General features: G+C 47.6%; 1 protein-coding gene and 1 non-coding gene across 3 annotated transcripts; both read left to right on the top strand.

The window, feature by feature from the left end:
• Positions 1 to 588: 588 nt before the first annotated feature.
• Positions 589 to 8,570, top strand: Nop53 (NOP53 ribosome biogenesis factor). 2 transcript variants are annotated; one of them, XM_032894412.1, is made up of 13 exons: positions 589 to 838; positions 1,336 to 1,400; positions 3,414 to 3,522; positions 3,948 to 4,147; positions 4,501 to 4,571; positions 6,162 to 6,257; positions 6,583 to 6,687; positions 6,761 to 6,955; positions 7,152 to 7,327; positions 7,441 to 7,507; positions 8,003 to 8,079; positions 8,195 to 8,251; positions 8,515 to 8,570. In XM_032894412.1, the coding sequence occupies exons 1-13, from the start codon at positions 615 to 617 to the stop codon at positions 8,519 to 8,521; spliced, it is 1,449 nt and encodes a 482-aa protein (XP_032750303.1). In that variant the 5' UTR covers positions 589 to 614; the 3' UTR covers positions 8,522 to 8,570. The 2 variants fall into 2 exon arrangements, with proteins under 2 accessions (XP_032750303.1, XP_032750304.1); XM_032894413.1 differs by having other exon boundaries at positions 593 to 838; positions 8,195 to 8,569.
• Positions 7,549 to 7,657, top strand: LOC116895078. Its single transcript, XR_004387247.1, has one exon. It is a non-coding gene; the product is annotated as a small nucleolar RNA SNORD23 (small nucleolar RNA).
• Positions 8,571 to 20,040: the final 11,470 nt, after the last annotated feature.

Genomic DNA, 20,040 nt, shown 5'->3' with positions numbered 1-20,040 from the left:
CCTTGCCACATTATATTTCATAACTCTGTGTAGGCATGTATGCCACAGCATACCCTGTGAAGGTTGAGAACAAACTGCTTGCAGATCTTGGCTCTTTCTTTCCATCATATGGGTTTTGGGGATTAATCTGAGGCTTGGCAGCAGCTCCCTTTACCTATTGAGGTATCTTGGCAGCCCTATGCCCAGCATCTTCTTTAATAAAAAAAAAAGAGTTAAAGAAAAATTGACTGGACTCCACCCTCATGGCAGTTACTATTTGGGAAGAAGGGATGGGTATCCTTCAATGGTGTAGGCATTGGTCAGTTGCCTCTAATCTAGTAACTAGCTCTTTGCTCATTGCTGGTGCAGAGGCATGCAGATCTGAGTTCGAGGTCTACAGAGTGAGTTAACAGACAGCCAGGGCTCACAGAGAAATCCTGTCTTGAAAAACAACAAAAATTAAAAAAAAAAAAAAAAAAAAAAAGAATGAGAGAGATTTTTCCTTTGCTAAGATGTAAAACTACACTTTACTAAGATGGTCGCAAACGGGAAGTGCGTCGTATATACGTCACTGAGTTGCGCACGTTCCAAACCGGATATCGGAGTTTGAGCCACTACGCTCTTCCTTTAAGAAGATGGCTGCGAGTAGTAACAGAGGCGGTGATAAGCGCGGCTCGAAAAGCCAGGCGGACTCTAACTTCCTGGGGCTGCGGCCCACCTCGGTGGATCCCGCTTTGAGGCGGCGGCGGCGGGGCCCCAGAAACAAGAAGCGCGGCTGGAGGAGGCTCGCTGAGGAGCCGCTGGGGCTAGAGGTAGACCAGTTCCTGGAAGATGTACGACTACAAGAGCGCACGACCGGGTACGTGGGGCGGGACTTCCGGTGGCTGGGTCTGGTTGTTTGCGGCCTGGTGCACGATGGAGCGGGAGTTCAGGCTCGGTGTGGAAGACTTATTATTACCGTCTTTAACAAATAAGCATCCAGAAATCCCGACAAAGTTTAAAATTTCTTCTAGTTTTTTTTTTTTTAATTTGAAACAGGGCCTCACTAGGTAGCTCTGGACGGCCTGGCACTCGGTATGTAGACAAGGCTGGCTCCGAACTCAGTTTCCTCTGCCTCCTGAGTGCCGGGGTTAAAGCCTTTGCCACAGAGTTTGAATTACAAGTGAATGAGAATTAAGTACGCGCTCCCCCCATCGTGGTACATTTTGAATCATGTGAAAGCTCCAGATGTAGCCTGAGGACCCCATAGTTTGAGGAGGCGTTGGGATGGGCCCCAAAAGTTAAGACTCCATTTTAGGAGTGTCTGTTATCTTTCCAGCATTACTTTGGCAAATAGTCTGCGTTTTTATCCTTCAGTGGCTTGTTGGCAGAGGCCCCAAATGAACAGCTCTTCTTCGTGGACACTGGACTCAAGAAAAAAGGTGAGGAGTACTTTTGTGAAGTTGTGTGCTGGTAACTACGAGTCTTGCATCCCGTGAGATCTTCATTGATGATGTAATTTAAGGCAAAGCAGTTTTTTTTTTTTCCTTCTTATTTTGGAAACAGTCTTACTATTTATACCATATTGGCCTCAAACTTAGATCTGCTTGCCTGCCTCCTGAGTACAGGAAATAAAGGTGTGCTCTACCACAGAAGGCTAGAAGGGACCATCTTTAGTATAAAGGATTGCTTTGAATGGATGGGGAGCAAGCTTGGAATAATTAAGAAAAGTGTTCGTTTTTGTTTGGTTTTATTGAGCTGTATCCTTTAGCATTTTTTCCTCCACCCCAAAGAGCATGACAGCAAGCTTGATGACCCACAACTTTTAAGTTCTCTGAGTTTGAGGCCAGCCTGGTCTACAGAGTGAGCTCCAGGACAGCCAGGACTACACAGTGAGCCCTTGTCACAAAACAAAGAGAACAAGAGGATGTGTAGTCAGTAGGAAGGAAACATGTCTTGGCAAGATGGCTTTATTCCGCTAGAATTTGGGTTTGGACCTGCTGGGGCACGAGGACAAGGGCAGGTTAGGGATTGCTCTGATGAGTAATCAGGTTTTCACCAGTGTGGCAGAAAAACTGAAAATGGGCAGCCTGGTTCAACAGGTACTGAAAACAAGCCCATGCCTGGTCCTGCAGGACAGCCAATGGCTTTTCAGAGCAAGCTGGCAGCATCTCAACAGCCAGGCACCTTAGTGTGCACAGCACGAGTCAAAGGGCCCTGTTAAGGAATGCACAACCTTGACAGGGTCAGGAGAACCCAGGGAAGCTGCATGGGGACATGGGAACTTTTTTTTAAAAAGATTTATTTATTTTATGTATGTGGGTACACTATCACTGTCTTCAGACACACCAGAAGAGGGCATCAGATCTCATTACAGATGGTTGTGAGCCACCATGTGGTTGCTGGGAATTGAACTCAGGACCTTTGGAAGAGCAGTCAGTGCTCTTAACCACTGAGCCACCTCTCCAGCCCCTCACTTTTTGTTTTTATAGTCATTTTTAATTGTGTGTGTGTGTGTGTTCGTGTTCTAGGATGTGTCCTGGCATGACCACATGTAGGGGTCAGTTCTTCCCTCATGTTCCTGGGATTAACCTCAGGTTGCCAGGCTTGGTGGCTAGCACCTTGTCACTGCACAGTCTTGCCATTTGGCGCTCAATCTTTCATGATTTGTTGATGCTGCTCTTATTTGCAGTGCTGGGTGGAACCCAGGGCCTTATGTGTGTTCCTCCGATACTCCCATGCTCTCTTCACTTTTTTTTTTTTTTTAAAGATTTATTCATTTATTTATATGAATACACTGTAGCTGTCTTCAGATACAACAGAAGAGGGCATCAGATCTCTTTACAGATGGTTGTGAGCCACCATGTGGTTGCTGGGAATTGAACTCAGGACCTCTGGAAGAGCAGTCAGTGCTCTTAACCCCTGAGCCACCTCTCCAGCCCTCTCTTCACTTTTTGGAATTAGGTTCTGTCTGTTTAGCTCAGGCTGGCCAAAGATTTGATCCCCTTGCCTCAGTCTCCAGAGCTTCAGTGTTACAGGTGTGCACCACCGTACTTGGCCTCCTTAGTGTGTTCTGCAGTATCTGATGTTCTCCTGATGGGCTCTGGAGAGTAGAAAGCAGAGTGCCAAGAGATGGCCACAGCTTGCGTCTCAGTACCCCTGTGTGCCTGCCCTGTTAGTTCTGAGGTCCTCTCCTTCCAGATAGTTGTGTGGGGACATAGTCCCCATCACAAGGCCTGTCTTGCTGGCCTAGGCCATGGTAGGTCAGATCTGGGACTCTGGGTTCTACCTCTAGGATCTTCCCTTGTAGGTGTATAAGATCAGTCTGGGAACCTTAGGCTCTGTGCTGAATAACCTAGGTTGCAGGCCATTAGGCCCTGGTTGACCTGACGTTGGGGATTGGTTTATAAAGGGAGGGAAGGAGGCCTAAGATAAAGTCTCTTCCCCTGCTGCAGAACCACGCAAGAAGAGGACCTGGGTCCAGAAGAAGTCAAAGCATCTCCAGAAACCCCTGCGGGTTGACCTTGCTCTTGAGAATCATTCTAAGATCCCTGCTCCCAAAGAGTAAGTCCTTCCAGCCCTAGTCCCTGAAGACTGTAGGAGGAGGGCGTGGTGAGAGCAGACTAGAGTGTAGCTGGGACTCTGGAGAGTGTCTTAGAGGATTCAGTCCTGGTGTTAAGGCAGCAGGGCAGCCTGAATCCGGCTGTGGGGTAGAGAAGGTGCTGGACCTAGGTGAAATAGGTTTAGTGTCAGCCTAGGAGAGGTCAGGCTAGTAGGCCCAGCTGCCCTGAGGTGGAGTCTGGGAGGATGTGGTGTTGTGAATGCTCAGATCTAACTGCAGTGGTGGGTATGAGGTCCTGTGCTGAGCTGGTTGACAAGGCTGTGCTGAGGTAGGCCGGAAGGCTGCTGAGCAGCAAGAACAGCCCAGCGGGGAGGGCCTCATCACACCCAGCTGTTGCCTTACCAGTTGCCACTCTTTCCTTACCCAGCATCCTTGCACACCAGGTCCCCAATGCCAAGAAGCTCAGGCGAAAGGAGGAGCTATGGGAGAAACTGGCAAAGCAGGGAGAGCTGCCCAGGGATGTGCGCAAGGCACAGGCCCGGCTTCTTAACCCTCCTGCACCAAAGACCAAACCTGGGCCCCAGGATATCATTGAGCGGCCCTTCTATGACCTCTGGAACCCAAACAGTGAGTGATTCTGCTCTTGCAGATGGGCATGAGTGATGTGGGCAGTTGTCCATATTGTACACTGTCCAACAATGTGGCACCCAAGGGCATGCCGTACAGATGTTGGCAGACTTCCAGCAGGGAGACTTGAGGTCTTCAGTGCCATCTATGGGGCTCCCCCCTCATTCTTCAGTCTTCCTCACTTATGAAGTCCTGTCTGGATGTGGTTTGAGACCCTGGAGGTCTGATCATCTTCTTCCCTTGCCTGGATTTCATTGTCATTTTTAGCAGTGTGGAGGGACTGGTAGGGTTCCTGGGCACAAACCCCCTTCTCTGCTAGAAAGTTCGCTGCAGTTGCTCTCCTTCCCCTGCAGATCCTCTGGATAAGCCTTTGATCGGTCAGGATGCATTTTTTCTGGAGCAGACCAAGAAGAAAGGCGTGAGGGTAAGTTTGCATAGGCAGGCAGTGGGACAGGGAGGGCGACTCTTCCATGGTCCCCATGCCTCTCTCCGTGTCCCTGTCCTAGCTCCCATGATAACCCACCTTGGGAAGGTAACCTCACCTCAGTGCCTCTATTCCTCAAACTGTAGAGTATGGCTTGACAGCCTGTCTATGACAGTTGGAAAACCGTGGGTTAAAGAAAAAGTGCCTGAAAACAGCCCAGTGCCCTCCACTGGCACTGTGGGTTGGAGGTTGGTTTGTGGCCATCATCTTGAGCTCTAAATGCTGGCTGCTGGAGGGCAGGTGCTATGGAATCTTAGCACTTTTGGGGTGATATGTTCTCCCTGTGAGACTGGAAGAAATGTTGGCCTTCACATTCGTGTGTTGTGTGTCTCCAGGAATTGAGAGGTTAGGAGACAGACTTCAGGGAGGGCAGAAGCCAGCACTGGAGAAAAGCCCCTGGGACTAGAGACCTGGAGAAACAAGCCAGCCATAGGCAGGGGGGCTTCAGGCACAGAAGCTACAAGGCAGAGCAGGGCCAGAGACCCGTGCAGCTGTGGGTATGCAGTGGGCCCTGAGTCAGCACGTGTGTGTGGGGAGCAAAGTCGTAAGACAGTAGTCTCAGAATTCAGGGGACCAGGTTGGGGAAGTTTGAACTACTAGGAAACCAGTTAGTATAAGGCCTTTATCAGGAAAAAGACTAGATGGGGTGGGCACGAGAGCTTGCAGTAGAGGGCACTCTGGTCACCTGAGAGTTCTGATGTGAAGATCTGTTCCTCATGCCTCCTGGGGACTTTTGGACCATGTAGGTATCAGAATTATCACCCATACTTTGCTGTGACAGTAGAAGGCCTACAGCACAGCTGATGTGGCAGTGTGCCAGGGCATATAGACCTTTTAGACCCAGCATGTCACATGTGTTTGCAAATGTTGCACTTCCCACAAGCCGAGCAGTGGTGATTTACCCCCTTTAATTCCAGCACTCAGGAGGCAAGAACAAAAGGCCTAGCCTACAGAGTGAGGTCCAGGATAGCCAGGGCTGCACAGAGAAACCCCCTTTTGGGAAAGAAAAAAAAACAGACTGAAAAAAGAAAAAGCAAATGCTGCCCCATTTCCTTCACTGGTCTTTTGGCCTGTTGTAGGAGAGGGCTGCAAAGCACTTCCTATGAAGAGATTGCTCAGTCCCAGGACAGGTGTCCCCTGTGCAGGGTGTGAGCCTATAGATTGGCTGGCTAGCTTGTAGCCTCTATCCTGGCCTCATGAGTCCTGAGTCCCTACACCCCAGATGGGAGAGCTCCTATGTTTGGCTCCTGGTCCTTTATATCTCCACAATAAAACTCAGACAGACTGATGGGCTGGTAATGGGGACCTTTGCTCCATGGTATCGGTGCCTCCTGTGGTGGAAGGCTGAGTGCAGAAAAGGGTGTAGGGTGAAGGCTTTAGTAAGACTCAGTTCTCTTGAGTCCTACCTTGTCAGACAGCCCCATCTCTTAACAGTCTCATGCTGGCCTTGGGGCTTCAGGGTAGGCATTTTAGTGGTACACTGATGGTTCATGGAGTTCATCCTGCCTCCCTGCTCTTGTCTTCTTCCAGCGGCCACCACGACTCCACATCAAGCCTTCCCAGGTGCCTGCAGTGGAAGTGATTCCTGCGGGAGCCTCCTACAACCCAACCTTTGAAGATCACCAGGTTGGTGTGCAGTGGGTTCTTGACCTAACTTGGTGCAGGTTTCATGGTCTGGAGTCCTTGTCCCCATTTGCCCTCCCCCATAGTCCCTTCTTCCCCAACCTCAGCCTCCACCTGCTTCCTTCCCTGGAAGTTGTCTGCTCAGGGACCAGACCATCTAACGAGAACCTGGCCTGGTATGAGGGTGAGAATAGCTCAGCTATCTCCACTGGTTGTGTGTAGAGAGGGTGGAACCATGAGCTGGACCAGTGCTAACACTCAGGCATGGGGTAGGATCAGAGGGGCATCCCTGATGCTAGCTTCACCCTGAACTCTCACCTTTGCCCAGGCCTTGCTTCGAGAGGCCCATGAGGTGGAGCTGCAACGTGAGAAAGAGGCAGAAAAGCTGGAGCGACAGCTGGCCCTGCCCACTGCAGAGCAAGCTGCTACCCAGGTAAGCCCCATCCACCACTTGTCACGGCCTATAACCCCACTTCCCCTCACTTGCTGACCACCCTGCTCTCTAGGAGTCCGTGTTTCGGGAGATGTGTGAGGGCCTGCTCGAAGAGTCTGAGGATGAGGATGGGCCAGGCAGTGCTGAGCAGCCAGAGGCTGACGATGGGGCCACTGAGACCTCACCCACTGGTGCTGCTGGTCCTGAGAAGAGGATGGAGAAGAAGACAGAGCAGCAGCGGCGGCGGGAGAAGGCTGCTCGCAAGCTGGTGAGCACCCTACTCTGCGGCCCTTATGGCCACACAGGGCACTCAGCATCACCTCCCAGGGCTCTCAGACAGAGGTGGATGACAAGGCAAACAGCTGTTGAATGACCTGATACCAGTGCCATCAAAGGACAGGAATGGCTTTGTGGGGCCCTGGGTGAGAAAGGCCCTGGGCTGAATTCTTACCCTCTGTCCACAGCGGGTGCAGCAGGCTGCACTGAGGGCAGCCCGGCTTCAGCACCAAGAACTCTTCAGGCTGCGTGGGATCAAGGCCCAGGTGGCCCGGAGGCTGGCAGAGCTGGCACGCCGGAAGGAGCAGCGGCGCATACAGCGACTGGCAGAGGCTGACAAACCCAGAAGGCTGGGACGGCTCAAGTAAGGCACAGGGTAGGGCTCCAGGAAATGGAGGTCTGCGGGCTATAATGTGTTCCTTTCCTGGCTCTGTGAGAGCCAAATCTCTTGAGTGTCTTCAACCCTGTGTTCTGCAGGTACCAGGCCCCTGACATTGATGTGCAGCTCAGCTCTGAGCTATCTGACTCACTCAGGAAACTGAAGGTACTTGATATGAGGGTGGCAGGGTGCTATGGGGGACCCTGTGCCCGGTGATGATAACCATCCTTGCTCCCCGTGCCCTCTTGGGCTGTGGGCGACACCATGGCTGCCCTGGGCTGGGCCAGTTGGGCCATTGCCTGGGGACTGAGGGCACAGGGTTGGGGGTGAGGTGGGTAGGGCAGGTGCTGGTGTAAGCCTCTGACCCTTAGAAGGCCTTTTGTCGCAGCCTATCTGTGTCAGTCCCTAGTGGGTCTCCTCAAGCTGTGCACACCCGGGACCTAGCCTGGCTTTGGGGTTCTCACTTTTTGTAGCTGTAGCCTCTGTTCTCTGAGCCTAGCTAGGATAGCACGTGTTGACTTTGGTACAGTATAGAGTCCCCTGGAGCTCAGCAGGATGTATTTGGGATACTCCTTGTAGGCTGTAGGAAGATGCTGAGCTGTCTGAACCCCAGTGCTATCTAGGATCCTGCTAAAGTCTCTCCGTCCCTCTGTCCCACAGCCAGAAGGTAACATTCTCCGAGACAGGTTCAAAAGCTTCCAGAAGAGAAATATGATTGAGCCCCGGGAACGAGCCAAGTAAGATCTGCCACAGTGGGAAGGGCAGGAGGGGATTGAGACACTTCCACGCTCCCTCCCACCCTCCACCCCACCCTGAGAAAAGGGATGCTCACCACATTTTCCCCTTCTCCAGGTTCAAGCGCAAATACAAAGTGAAGCTGGTGGAGAAGCGGGCTTTCCGCGAGATTCAGTAAGTGAGGCTCACTGGCATGTGGCTGACTGTCATTCTGAGAGCTGTGGTCTACCTTGCCCAACGTAGCCTTCCTCCCTTTTGAAAGCTGCCAGTGTCAGGCCCTTCCCAAACCCCATGACTGGTCAACCAGTGGGGGCCCAGGAATCTATAGTTAGAGGTAAAGAGGGGGTGTAGTCTCAAATCAGAAGGGGTACTAAGTGAGAAAGGCTGTGGGATGCACCCCTCCACTCATCCATCTCAGCTCTACTCTCTGTCCTCAGGTTGTAGCTGTACAGATGTCGGAGCCTCTGCCCCTCAATAAAGTGCTGTGACCAACCCTGGGGTCTTGTTATTTTCTTACAAGCAGTGTCCTCTCCCCTAAAGTCTACCCACCCCATTTCTGACCCTCCTCTGCTGCCCAGGACTTAGATAACACAGCTCCTCTCCACCACAGCCTGCCATCAGTGCTGAATATGTGGAGACCACAGCTCTACAGGCACTGTACCGCTGAGCCACGCCCCCAGCCCCTCACTGGGGGATTCTAGGCAGAGCTCTACTGCTGAAGTCATGACTACTTTATTGAGCCACCCCCACTTTCTGTGGATAATCCTTTTCTTCTTTAGTTCCTTTGGATCTTTGCTCATTTCAGATCTCACTGTGGTCTTCCATAATCTCTGTTGTATTGTAAATTGTAGACCTTCCTAATACTCTCTAGTCCCTTTTCCTGGTAGCGTCTATCACTCTTGGCATTCTGCTTCTCTTCTGAACTTCCATTATTTTTGTAGTTTTTGTTTGGGTGGGGTCTCATGTAGCTGAGGGCCACTCTAACTGATCCACCTGCTTCCTCTTCCCAATTCTGGGATTGCATCACCACGCCTTGCTAGTATTTATAATTGATTCAGTTTTAAGTTTCACTAATCTCAGAACAGTGTCTATAACCCATTGCTCTCCACACTGCCAAAGTCTTACTCAGTATGACATGTCCCAAAATACCACATGTGGAGGATCAATAGAGGGAGAGAGGAGGGTTTTACTCCTTGAAAGAGAATTGAGAAAAACAATCATCTACAGGGCTTTCAGCCTGCATGATTGCGGTCTTGCCCGTGACTGACAGTGAAATTAAATACTGCTGTATGAACAGCATAGCAAAAGCAAGGAGAGCTTGTAGCCCATGTGGTCTAGGTAATAAGTGTGGTGACCACTAAAATTCACCATGGGTCCTTGGCAAGTGGGAAGGGGTCTAAGAACCTTGCCATGTGGGGTCCCATTGCTGAAGCACTCATAATTGGTTCCCTGTAAATGCTTCATGGCACCATATGACCCCTGTCTCCTGCTCTAGAGTGAAAGGGGTTTGGAACCAGAATCAATATGTCAAGTGTCTGACCTTCAAGCTACAGGTGAAGCAACCCAGAAAGCCCCCATTCAGAAAGCAGCACTGCCCTGTGCGTCTTTAGGGTCTGCTACTTGATGCAGTGGGATTTCTCATTAGGGTGAAGGATAAGAGAATCTAGCCAGAACTTCCCAATGGCCAGTATCTCCAGAACATCTCCTTTAACTCAGGAGGACCCTGGAGCTGGAGTTACATGTGGTTGCCAGACATCATGTTCTGTGAATCAAAACTGGGTTCTCTTGAAGAATAGCCAGTGCTCTTAACTACTGAGCCATCTCTCCACTCCTCTGTTAGTATGTTGCCAAAGAGGAGGGCCTTGAGCTATCCTGAAGGAGGTACAGGCATTTGTCAGTCACTGGAACTGAACTCTGGTCTTTTCTAAGATCAACAAACATTCTCAACCTCCAAATTGTCTCTAGTCTAAAAGAGGCAGGGGTCTCAAGTAGTCCAGGTTATTCTTGAATCTCCTGGTCACAGTGGAGGGCCTTGGACTTCTGATCCTTTTGCCTCCATCTCCTGAGTGCTGGGATTACAGTCATACATTACTGTGCCTTGCTTTATGAAAGATGATGGGGTTTGAACCCAAAACTTAAGTGAACACATTCCCAACAGCCACAGCTTTGAGATTTTTGTTTTAACAGGAAAAAAAAAATTCAGTATAAAAATATTGGAGTCACTTGGGGGAAAATGATAAAGAATTTGCTGGTGTCCCACTGCCCCAGCAGCTTGGCACAGAGTTTGTTGACTGCATGCCAGAGTGTACGGTCAGTCTCACGCAGCACCAGAACACAAAAACCCCTGGCCAGCACACACTTCCTCCCATTCTCACAGTACTAGGCTTTAAGCTTTCTCCCAGATTCCCCAGTTTCCTCACGGCCCCCAGGAGTGAGATCAGCCTGGGAAAAGGACTCTTTGTTTATCTCTCCCCCAGCACCCCCTCCCCACCCCGTATCAGCAGTCTGCAAACAGGGCTGGAGAAAATGGCCCTGTCTTACTCACTTTAGCACGCAGTCATTCAGATGGGCAGTATCCTATGCTGTACTGGAAACACAGAAAGGCTAAGTCACCTTCAGGAAGGAGGTCACACATCCAGATTTGAAATTGGAACATGGGTTGGCAGCCTGTGCGGGGTGGGGGTGGGGAACAGCCTGTGAGTTGGTAACCAGGCTCCCTCCCTCCCAGGTTGCTCTGATGGTAATGCCAGATGGAGCATGGGCCATTTACTGCATGTGGAACACACATTTCCTGCGGCCTCACTGCATTTCCTGAGTTTGCCTTGAGGGGCCATGGCCAGGCTGCAGGCTCGGTGACCTGGTGACAGAGACCACCACATCCAAACCATGCCATCACCCATATGGTGGTGCCCCAGTGGCCTCCTCTGGCCCTGAGCTTCCACCCTGCCTCCATTGAGTTCCTAGATTCCTGGTCGGTCATTATGGATGTTTTGTGTCAGAGGCTGACTCGAGACTCCTTAGATACTTGGAAAGTGTCACTTAAAAGATGTTCTTTATGTACTCCAGCAACTTTCCTACCTCTCCTGCCCCTGCCATCTGTCCCAGTGCACACATAAAGCACTGTTCTCTATTCTGCAGAACATTCCTTTCTAGGAGGGGAGAGAGGAAGAAGTGACAAGAATAGCCTTCAGGATAAGGCTTTATGGGGAATGTGTGGGAGTCTCCCCTTTGCCTATTTATTTTATAGTGCTTGCTTGCTATTTTTTTTTATTATCATGATGTTCTTGTCCTGGAGAAACCTTTCCAAAGGTCATTTTTAAAAAAGAAAATGCACAGAGATTTAAAACCACTGATCAGTCTGCCTGACAAGCTCCTATCTACATTCTAAGAGGACTGTAACGTTCCTGACAGAATTCAAATCCACCACTAAGAGCTGCTACAAACAAAATCACAAACACCCTTGGAGGAAAATAGTCTGAAGACTGGAGTCAGCTGTGTAGAAATACAGCGGATTGTAGTCACAGGAAGAAATTCTTGGTCCTGGTTGCCCCAAGGTCTTACTGCCTGTGGCTCTTGAGTGCTGAGATTGAAGGCATATGCCACTATGCCCAGCCAGAAACAATTCTTGACTTCTTTGGCAACCAGGCATAAACTAAAAAAGGAAGATTTATAATAGCTACCTTCTGAAGAGACAGGTAGATGGCTTGCTAACCTCTTGGGGAAAGTCAGTATAGACTATAGGGAGAACGAGTTAGTTGATTCCTAGAGTCCCAGCTAGAACATAGGGGCTGGGGGTCTAGCTCAGTGGTAGAGGCCCTGCCCAGAATCCCCCAGTGAGGGGCTGGGGACATGGCTCATTGGTAGATCCAGGTGCTGGGAATTGAACATGTGTTTTCTGGAGCAATTTCTCTAAACTGCTGAACTATTTTCCATCCTTGAAATGTTTGCTTTCGTTCATAGGTTTAGAGGCTAGGTCAGTCCATCATGGTGGGAAGGGCATGGCTGAAGAGAATAGTTCAGGCAAGGTGACCCAGGAGCAGAGAGAATGAGCAATTGAAGGAACCAGGACAAGATGTATGTTGAGGACAGCCCTGGTGATGGTTTCTCTAGCTGGGCCCCACCCCTAACTTCTTCACCTCCTAGACATCAGTCACATCATGAACCCATTGAGATGCCAGTGATGCATGGGGTCAGAGCCCTTGGAACCTAATCCCTTTCTAGAAACTCCTCACAGACACACCCAGAAGGGAATTTTACTTTTTTGTTTGTCATGGGCACGTATAGGTGTCACAGGACAGCTATTGCAGGAGCCAGTTCTCATCTTCCACTATGTGAGTTCCAGGGTTTGAACTCAAGCCATCAGGTTTGGCAGCAAGCACCTTTACCTGCTGAGCCATCTTGCAGGCCCACCATTGGGATTGACACCATACATTTTAAAATGGCTTTGCTGAGTGAAAAACCAAATGTGAAGTTTCTTAAGACCCCATTTGTAGGACAGAATGTTTAGAATGGGTCAATCCACAGAGGCAGAAGTTATGTGTGGAGAGATGCCTACTCCCACATTTCCTCTGACCCCAATAACCACAGTCATTGACTCTGCTCTGTTTCTGAAAACACTGGAGCACAGGTGGAGTAAGGGCCAGAGTTTATTTTTAGCAGGAGAGAAATCAAAAGTATGGAGCAAGACCTGCCATTGGCATCTGAATTGGTGGTATTAGTTTAGAATTTCCCTCCCCTGGGACTGGTGGGATGGTCTCTTCCCGGAGTAGGCAGAAGCTTCCTTAAAAGTTTCCGTACCATACAGGGACTAGAAAGAGATGGCTCAGCAGTTAAGAGCACTGACTGCTCTTCCAGAGGACGCAGTACCCACATAGCAGCTCACAACCGTCTGTTAACTACAAGATCAACACCCTCACAGACATACACTCAGGCAAAACACCAATGCACATAAAAATAAAAATAAATTGTTAAAAAATCTTCCTACAGTTCAGCAGTTAAGTCTGTTGCAGATGCATTAGATACAGGAATGTTATATACAGGTGAGCTGAGGAGTTCATGGTCTAGCCTGGGCCATACAGCAAGTGTGTGTGTGTGTGTGTGTGTGTGTGTGTGTGTGTGTGTGTGTGTGTGTGAGTGTGCGCGCGCCCGTGCATGTGCGAGCGTGTCAGAGAGAGAGGGGGAGCGGCAGGGGCGGGGAGAGCACATAAAGAGGCGGGAAGACATTCTGACTGTCTTCTGGTCTAGGAGATTACTAGGGGAAAGGGCAATGGTGTCTTGTGTATGCTCATAGCTTATGCATGCAGATAGCTCAGAAAGGTTGCCTGCGACCCCATGGGAGCCCGCCAGACCAGCTTCAATACTCTTCGAATAATCCTTTTCTTTCTCTAATCTGATCCACTTGGCTATTTCAGACACTAGCTGACCTTGCTTTAAAAAACAAAACAAGGGGTTGGGGATTTGGCTCAGCGGTAGAGCGCTTGCCTAGCAACCGCAAGGCCCTGGGTTCGGTCCCCAGCTCCGGAAAAACAAAACAAAACAAAACAAAAACAAATCAAGACCAGACTTGGTGACACACACCTTCACTCCCAGCATGTGGGAGGCAGAGGCATAGTGACACTACATAGTGAGACTCTGTTCAAACAAGAAACAAAAATGCATATTGTTGTTCTCTCTCTCTCTTTTTGAGAGAGAGAGAGAATGTGTGTGTGTGTGTGTGTGTGTGTGTGTGTGTGTGTGTGTGTGTGTGCGCGCGTGCGTGCACGCGCTCGCGCCAAAAGAGGGTGTTAGATCCCCAGAGCTGGAGTTACAAGGGTCTTGAGCGCTGACTTGGTTGCTGAGAACAAAACTCCAGTTCTTTGGAAGGGCAGCAAGCCCTCCCAATTATGGACCATCAATCCAGCCTCTGATCTTGCTGTTTGAGCCCTAATAAAGGGGCTGGAGAGATGACTCTGTTTAAGAACACTGGCTGCTCTTCCAGAGAACCCTGGTTCAATTCCCAACACCCATATTGTGGCTCACAGCCATCTGTAATTCCAGTCTCAGGTGATCCACTGCCCTCTTCTGGCCACTACTGGCTCTGCAGTTATGTAATACACATGTAAATGCAGGCAAAATATACACATAAAATAAAAATAAATTCAGCGCTGGGCAGTGGGGCGTACACCCTTAATCCCAGCAGTCAGGCGGCAGAATCAAGAGTTTGAGGCCAGCCTTGTCTACAGAGTGACTTCCAGGACTACACAGAGAAACCCTGTTTTGAGAAAAACCAAAATCATTATCATAGTAGCAGTAAGTTCAGCAATTTATTTCAACTAAGGAAAAAGGGGGTATGGCTGGAGAGGTGGCTCAGTGGTTAAGAACACTGACTGCTCTTCCAGAGGTCCTGAGTTCAATTCCCAGCAACCACATGGTGGCTCACAACCATCTGTAATGGGATCTGATGCCCTCTTCTTGTGTGTCTGAAGACAGCTACAGTGCATATAATAAATAAACAAATAAACAAACAAACAAATAAATTTTTTAAGGGAAAGAAAAAGGGGATGATGTTGCAAAGATTGGGTGTGGTGACAAACATCTGCAGTCTCAGAACCTGGAGATAGAAGCAGGGAGAGGCGTACTTCAAGGTCATCGTTGGCTACATAGTGAGTTCAAGGCCAGGCTAGGTTACATGAGATCTGATTTGAGTGGGGTGAGAGGAGAGGAGAAGAGGTGAAGGGAGGGAGAGAACTGAGGCGCGAATGCATTGGGTGTGTTTCTGCAAAAGCAAGAATCCCATGTGGCCTCAGCTGGGTGACAGGGGACAGGTAGCAGATGACAATCAGAGATAAGGGACCAGATCCTGAAGAAATTGTTGACCCTTCCCTGAAGACTTAATCAGGTGAGAGAGAGCAAGCTGTGACCAGTATGACCTGGCGCCCTCTGGTGGCTGTGTGAGGACCAGGCACACCGTTAGTCCTAGCACTCAGGAAAGGCTGAGGCCTGTGGATCTCTGTTTGAGGCTAGCCTGGCTACATACAGTATAGACCCATGCCTTCCGGGCATATGCAGTGAGACTCTATATCTATTTCTATGTTTTTGTTTGTTTTGTTTTTAATTACTTTGACTACTTTTATTTATATATACGTAATGCGCGTGTATGCTACATATATGCAGGTGGCTGAGGAGGTTAGATCTCTTGGATCCAGAGTTACAGGAAGTTGAGAACTGACTGACATGGGTGCTAAGAACTGAACTCAGGTCCTCTGAAAGAGAAGCAAGTGCTCTTAACCACTGAGCCAGCTCTTCAGCCCCTGTTTGATTTATTGAAACTGGATTTCACTGCATAGCCCAGACTGGCCTGGAGCTCACTCACAGATTTCTGCCTGCCTCTTTGAGTGCTGAGATTAAAGATGTGTGCCACCGTGCCCAGCTTATGAGATCCTGTTTTAAAAAAAAAATAGAAAAACTGTGACTGGAGAGATGGCTCAGCGGTTAAGAACACTGACTGCTCTTCCAGAGGTCCTGAGTTCAAATCCCAGCAACCACATGGTGGCTCACAACCATCTGTAATGAGATCTGATGCCCTCTTCTGCTGTGACTGAAGAGAGTGACAGTGTACTCATATACATATAAACAAACAAACAAATATTTAAAAAAATTAGAAAAACTGGTATGGAGAGAGGGCTCAGTGGTTACGAGCACTTGCCAGTCTTCCAGAGAAACTGGGTTTGATCCCAGCACCCCAGAGGATGCTGTTACAACTGTCTGTTACTCCAGTCCTAACAGATCCTGTGGCCTCTTCTGGTCCCTGGGCACAAGGCATGCCCATGGTGCATACACATATATGCAGGCAAAACACAAAACAAAACCCAACCCATACACTTAAAAATAAAATTTTAAAGATCTTGGAAAAAAATCGAAACAAAACAAAACAAAACCAAAAATAGGGGGTGGTGGCGCAAGCCTTTAATCCCAGGATTTGGGAGGCAGAGGCAAATATCTCTGTGAGTTCAAGGCCAGCCTGGTCTACAGAGAGAGTTCCAGGACAGCCAGGGCTACACAGAGAAACCCTGTCTTGAAAAACCAAAATGAGGGGTTGGGGATTTAGCTCAGTGGTAGAGCGCTTGCCTAGCAAGCGCAAGGCCCCTGGGTTCAGTCCCCAGCTAAAAAAAAAAAAAAAAGAAAAGAAAAAAAAAAAAAAAAAAACCAAAATGAATGAATGGATGGATGAATAGAAAAAGGAAGAGATGGAGCGGGATGCCCTCTTCTGGCGTGTCTGAAGAGAGTGACAGTGCACCTATATACATAAAATAAATAAATATATACACATAAAATAATGAATCTTAAAAAAACAGAAAAAAGAAGAGAACAAAATATCTTTAATAACACCTATTATATGATGTGTGTGTGTATTCATTGAGTGTATATGCATGTGTGTGTACGTCTGTCTATGTTTTGTGTGTGTAGGTCAGAGGTCAATGTCAGGTGTCTACCTCAGTTACTCTCCACCATATTTCCTGTTTTGATTTTTGGTGGTTCTCAGGGTTGAACCCAGGACCAGATGTGTCCTGGGCAAGCACCCTACCACTATACTCTTTGCAAGCCCCCCCCCAGTGTCTTTTTTTGAGGCAGGGTCTCTTATTGAACCTAGGGTTCTGGATTTGCTTGGGCTGGGTGGCCAGCTAGCTCCAGGGCTTTCTGCTTGTCCTGCTTCTTCAGTGCTGAGATTACAGGTACCACAACAAGCTTAGCCTTGTGTCAGCACTGGGACCTTCATGTTTATATGTAGTAAGCACTTTACCCACTGAGTCATGTCCTTGCCCCTATGTATATGATTTTGAGACTTAGGAGGTTATACTGCTCAAAGAATGTAACTTTACAAAATTTAAAATTGTTTTTTCATCTTTATTAACTTGAGTATTTCTTTTCTTCTTTTTTCTTTCTTTCTTTCTTTTTTTTTTTTTTTTTTTTTTTTTTTTTTTTTTTTGGGGGTCTAAACCCGGGGCTTTGGGCTTCCTAGGCAAGAGCTCTACCACTGAGCTAAATCCCCAACCCCAACTTGAGTATTTCTTATTTCGATTGTTATTCCCCTTCCCGGTTTCTGGGCCAACATCCTCCTAACCTCTTCCCCTCCCCTTCTAAATGGGTGTTCCCCTCCCCATCCTCCCCCCATTATCACCCTCTGCCCAACAATCACGTTCACTGGGGTTCAGTCTTGGCAGGACCAAGGGCTTCCCCTTCCACTGGTGCTCTTACTAGGCTATTCGTTGGTACCTATAAGGTTGGAGCCCAGGGTCAGTCCATGCATATATATTCTTTGGGTAGTGGCTTAGTCCCTGGAAGCTCTGGTTGGTTGGCATTGTTGTTCATATGGAGTCTCAAGCCCCTTCAAGCTCTTTCAGTCCTTTCTCTAATTTCTTCAACAGGGGTCCCGTTCTCAGTTCAGTGGTTTGCTGCTGGCATTCGCCTATGTATTTGCTGTATTCTGGCTGTGTCTCTCAGGAGAGATCTACATCCGGTTCCTGTCAGCCTGCACTTCTTTGCTTCATCCATCTTATCTAGTTTGGTGGCTGTATATGTATGGGCCACTGTGGGGCAGCTCTGAATGGGTGTTCCTTCAGCCTGTGTTTTAAACTTTGCCTCCCTATTCCCTGCCAAGGGTATTCTTGTTCCCCTTTTAAAGAAGGAGTGAAGAATTCACATTTTGATCATCCTTCTTGAGTTTCAAGTGTTCTGTGAATCTAGGGTAATTCAAGCATTTGGGCTAATATCCACTTATCAATGAGTGCATACCATGTGTGTTTTTCTGTGATTGGGTTACCTCACTCAGGATGATATTTTCCAGTTCCATCCATTTGCCTATGAATTTCATAAAGTCATTGTCTTTGATAGCTGAGTACTATTCCATTGTGTAGATGGACCACATTTTCTGTATCCATTCCTCTGTTGAAGGGCATCTGGGTTCTTTCCAGCTTCTGGCTATTATAAATAAGGCTGCTATGAACATAGTGGAGCATGTGTCTTTGTTGTATGTTGGGGCATCTTTTGGGTATATGCCAAAGAGAGGTATAGCTGGGTCCTCAGGTAGTTTAATGTCCAATTTTCTGAGGAACCTCCAGACTGATTTCCAGAATGGTTCTACCAGTCTGCAATCCCACCAACAATGGAGGAGTGTTCCTCTTTCTCCACATCCTTGCCAGCATTTGCTGTCACCTGAGTTTCTGATCATAGCCATTCTCACTGATGTGAGGTGAAATCTCAGGGTTGTTTTGATTTGAATTTCCCTTATGACTAAAGATGTTGAACATTTCTTTAGGTGTTTCTCAGCCATTCGGCATTCCTCAGCTGTGAATTCTTCGTTTAGCTCTGAACCCCATTTTTCAATAGGGTCATTTGTCTCCCTGCAGTCTAACTTCTTGAGTTCTTTGTATATTTTGGATATAAGCCCTCTATCTGTTGTAGGATTGGTAAAGATCTTTTCCCAATCTGTTGGTTGTCGTTTTGTCCTAACAACAGTGTCCTTTGCCTTACAGAGGCTTTGCAGTTTTATGAGATCCCATTTGTCGATTCTTTTATTTTCTTTTTTTTTCTTTTCTTTTTTTTTTTTTCAGAGCTGGGGACCCAACCCAGGGCCTTGTGCTTGCTAGGCAAGTGCTCTACCACTGAGCTAAATCCCCAACCCTTTGTCGATTCTTGATCTTAGAGCATAAGCCATTGGTGTTTTGTTCAGGAAATTTTCTCCAGTGCCCATGTGTGAGATGCTTCCCCACTTTTTTCTTCTATTAGTTTGAGGTATCTGGTTTGATGTGGGGGTCCTCGATCCACTTGGACTTAAGCTTTGTACAGGGTGATAAGCATGGATCGATCTGCATTCTTCTACATGCTGACCTCCAGTTGAACCAGCACCATTTGTTGAAAATGCTATCTTTTCCCATTGGATGGTTTTGGCCTTTGTCAAAAATCAAGTGCCCATAGGTGTGTGGGTTCATTTCTGGGTCTTCAATTCTATTCACTGGTCTATCTGTCTGTCTCTGTACCAATACCATGCAGTTTTTATCACTATTGCTCTGTAATACTGCTTGAGTTCAGGAATATGATTCCAGAGAAGTCCTTTTATTGTTGAGGATAGTTTTAGCTATCCTGGGTTTTTGTTATTCAGATGAATTTGCAAATTGTTCTGTCTAACTCTTTGAAGAATTGGATTGGTATTTTGATGGGGAAACATTGACTCTGTAGATCTTTTTGGTAAAATGGCCATTTTACTATATTAATCCTGCCAATCCATGAGCATGGGAGATCTTTCCATCTTCTGAGATCTTCTTCAATTTCTTTCTTCAGAGGCTTGAAGTTCTTATCATACAGATCTTTCACTTGCTTGGTTAAAGTCAAACCGAGGTATTTTATATTACATGGGACTATTATGAAGGGTGTCGTTTTCCTAATTTCTTTCTTGGCTTGTTTCTCTTTTGTGTAGAGGAAGGCTACTGATTTATTTGAGTTAATTTTATACCCAGCCACTTTGCTGAAGGTGTTTATCAGGTTTAATAGTTCTCTGGTGGAACTTTTGGGATTACTTAAATATACTATCATATCATCTGCAAATAGTGATATTTTGACTTCTTTTTTTCCAATCTGTGTCCTTTTGAACTCCTTTTATTGTCTGATTGCTCTGGCTAGAACTTCAAGAACTATATTGAATAAGTAGGGAGAGAGTGGGCAGCCTTGTCTAGTCCCTGATTTTAGTGGGATTGCTTCAAGTTTCTCACCATTTAGTTTAATGTTAGCTACTGGTTTGCTGTATATGGCTTTTACTATATTTAGGTATGGGCCTTGAATTCCTATTCTTTCCAGGACTTTTATCATGAAGGGGTGTTGAATTTTGTCAAATGCTTTCTCAGCATCTAATGAAATGATCATGTGGTTTTTATCTTTCAGTTTGTTTATATAATGGATTACGTTGATGGTTTTCTTATATATTAAACCAT

The sequence above is a fragment of the Rattus rattus genome, chromosome 2 (genome assembly GCF_011064425.1).
Source record: "Rattus rattus isolate New Zealand chromosome 2, Rrattus_CSIRO_v1, whole genome shotgun sequence".
NCBI lineage: Eukaryota > Metazoa > Chordata > Mammalia > Rodentia > Muridae > Rattus > Rattus rattus.
Note: the sequence above shows the minus strand (reverse complement) of the source record. Positions and strands in the feature narration are given on the sequence as shown.

What these genes read in the sequence shown, in the direction of transcription:
- Nop53 (XM_032894412.1), top strand. Translation starts at nt 615, where the DNA reads ATGGCTGCGAGTAGTAACAGAGGCGGTGATAAGCGCGGCTCGAAAAGC. An exon ending in CAACCTTTGAAGATCACCAG is followed by an intron (nt 6,258 to 6,582) that starts GTTGGTGTGCAG and finishes ACCTTTGCCCAG; the next exon opens with GCCTTGCTTCGAGAGGCCCA. An exon ending in AGAAGGCTGCTCGCAAGCTG is followed by an intron (nt 6,956 to 7,151) that starts GTGAGCACCCTA and finishes CTCTGTCCACAG; the next exon opens with CGGGTGCAGCAGGCTGCACT.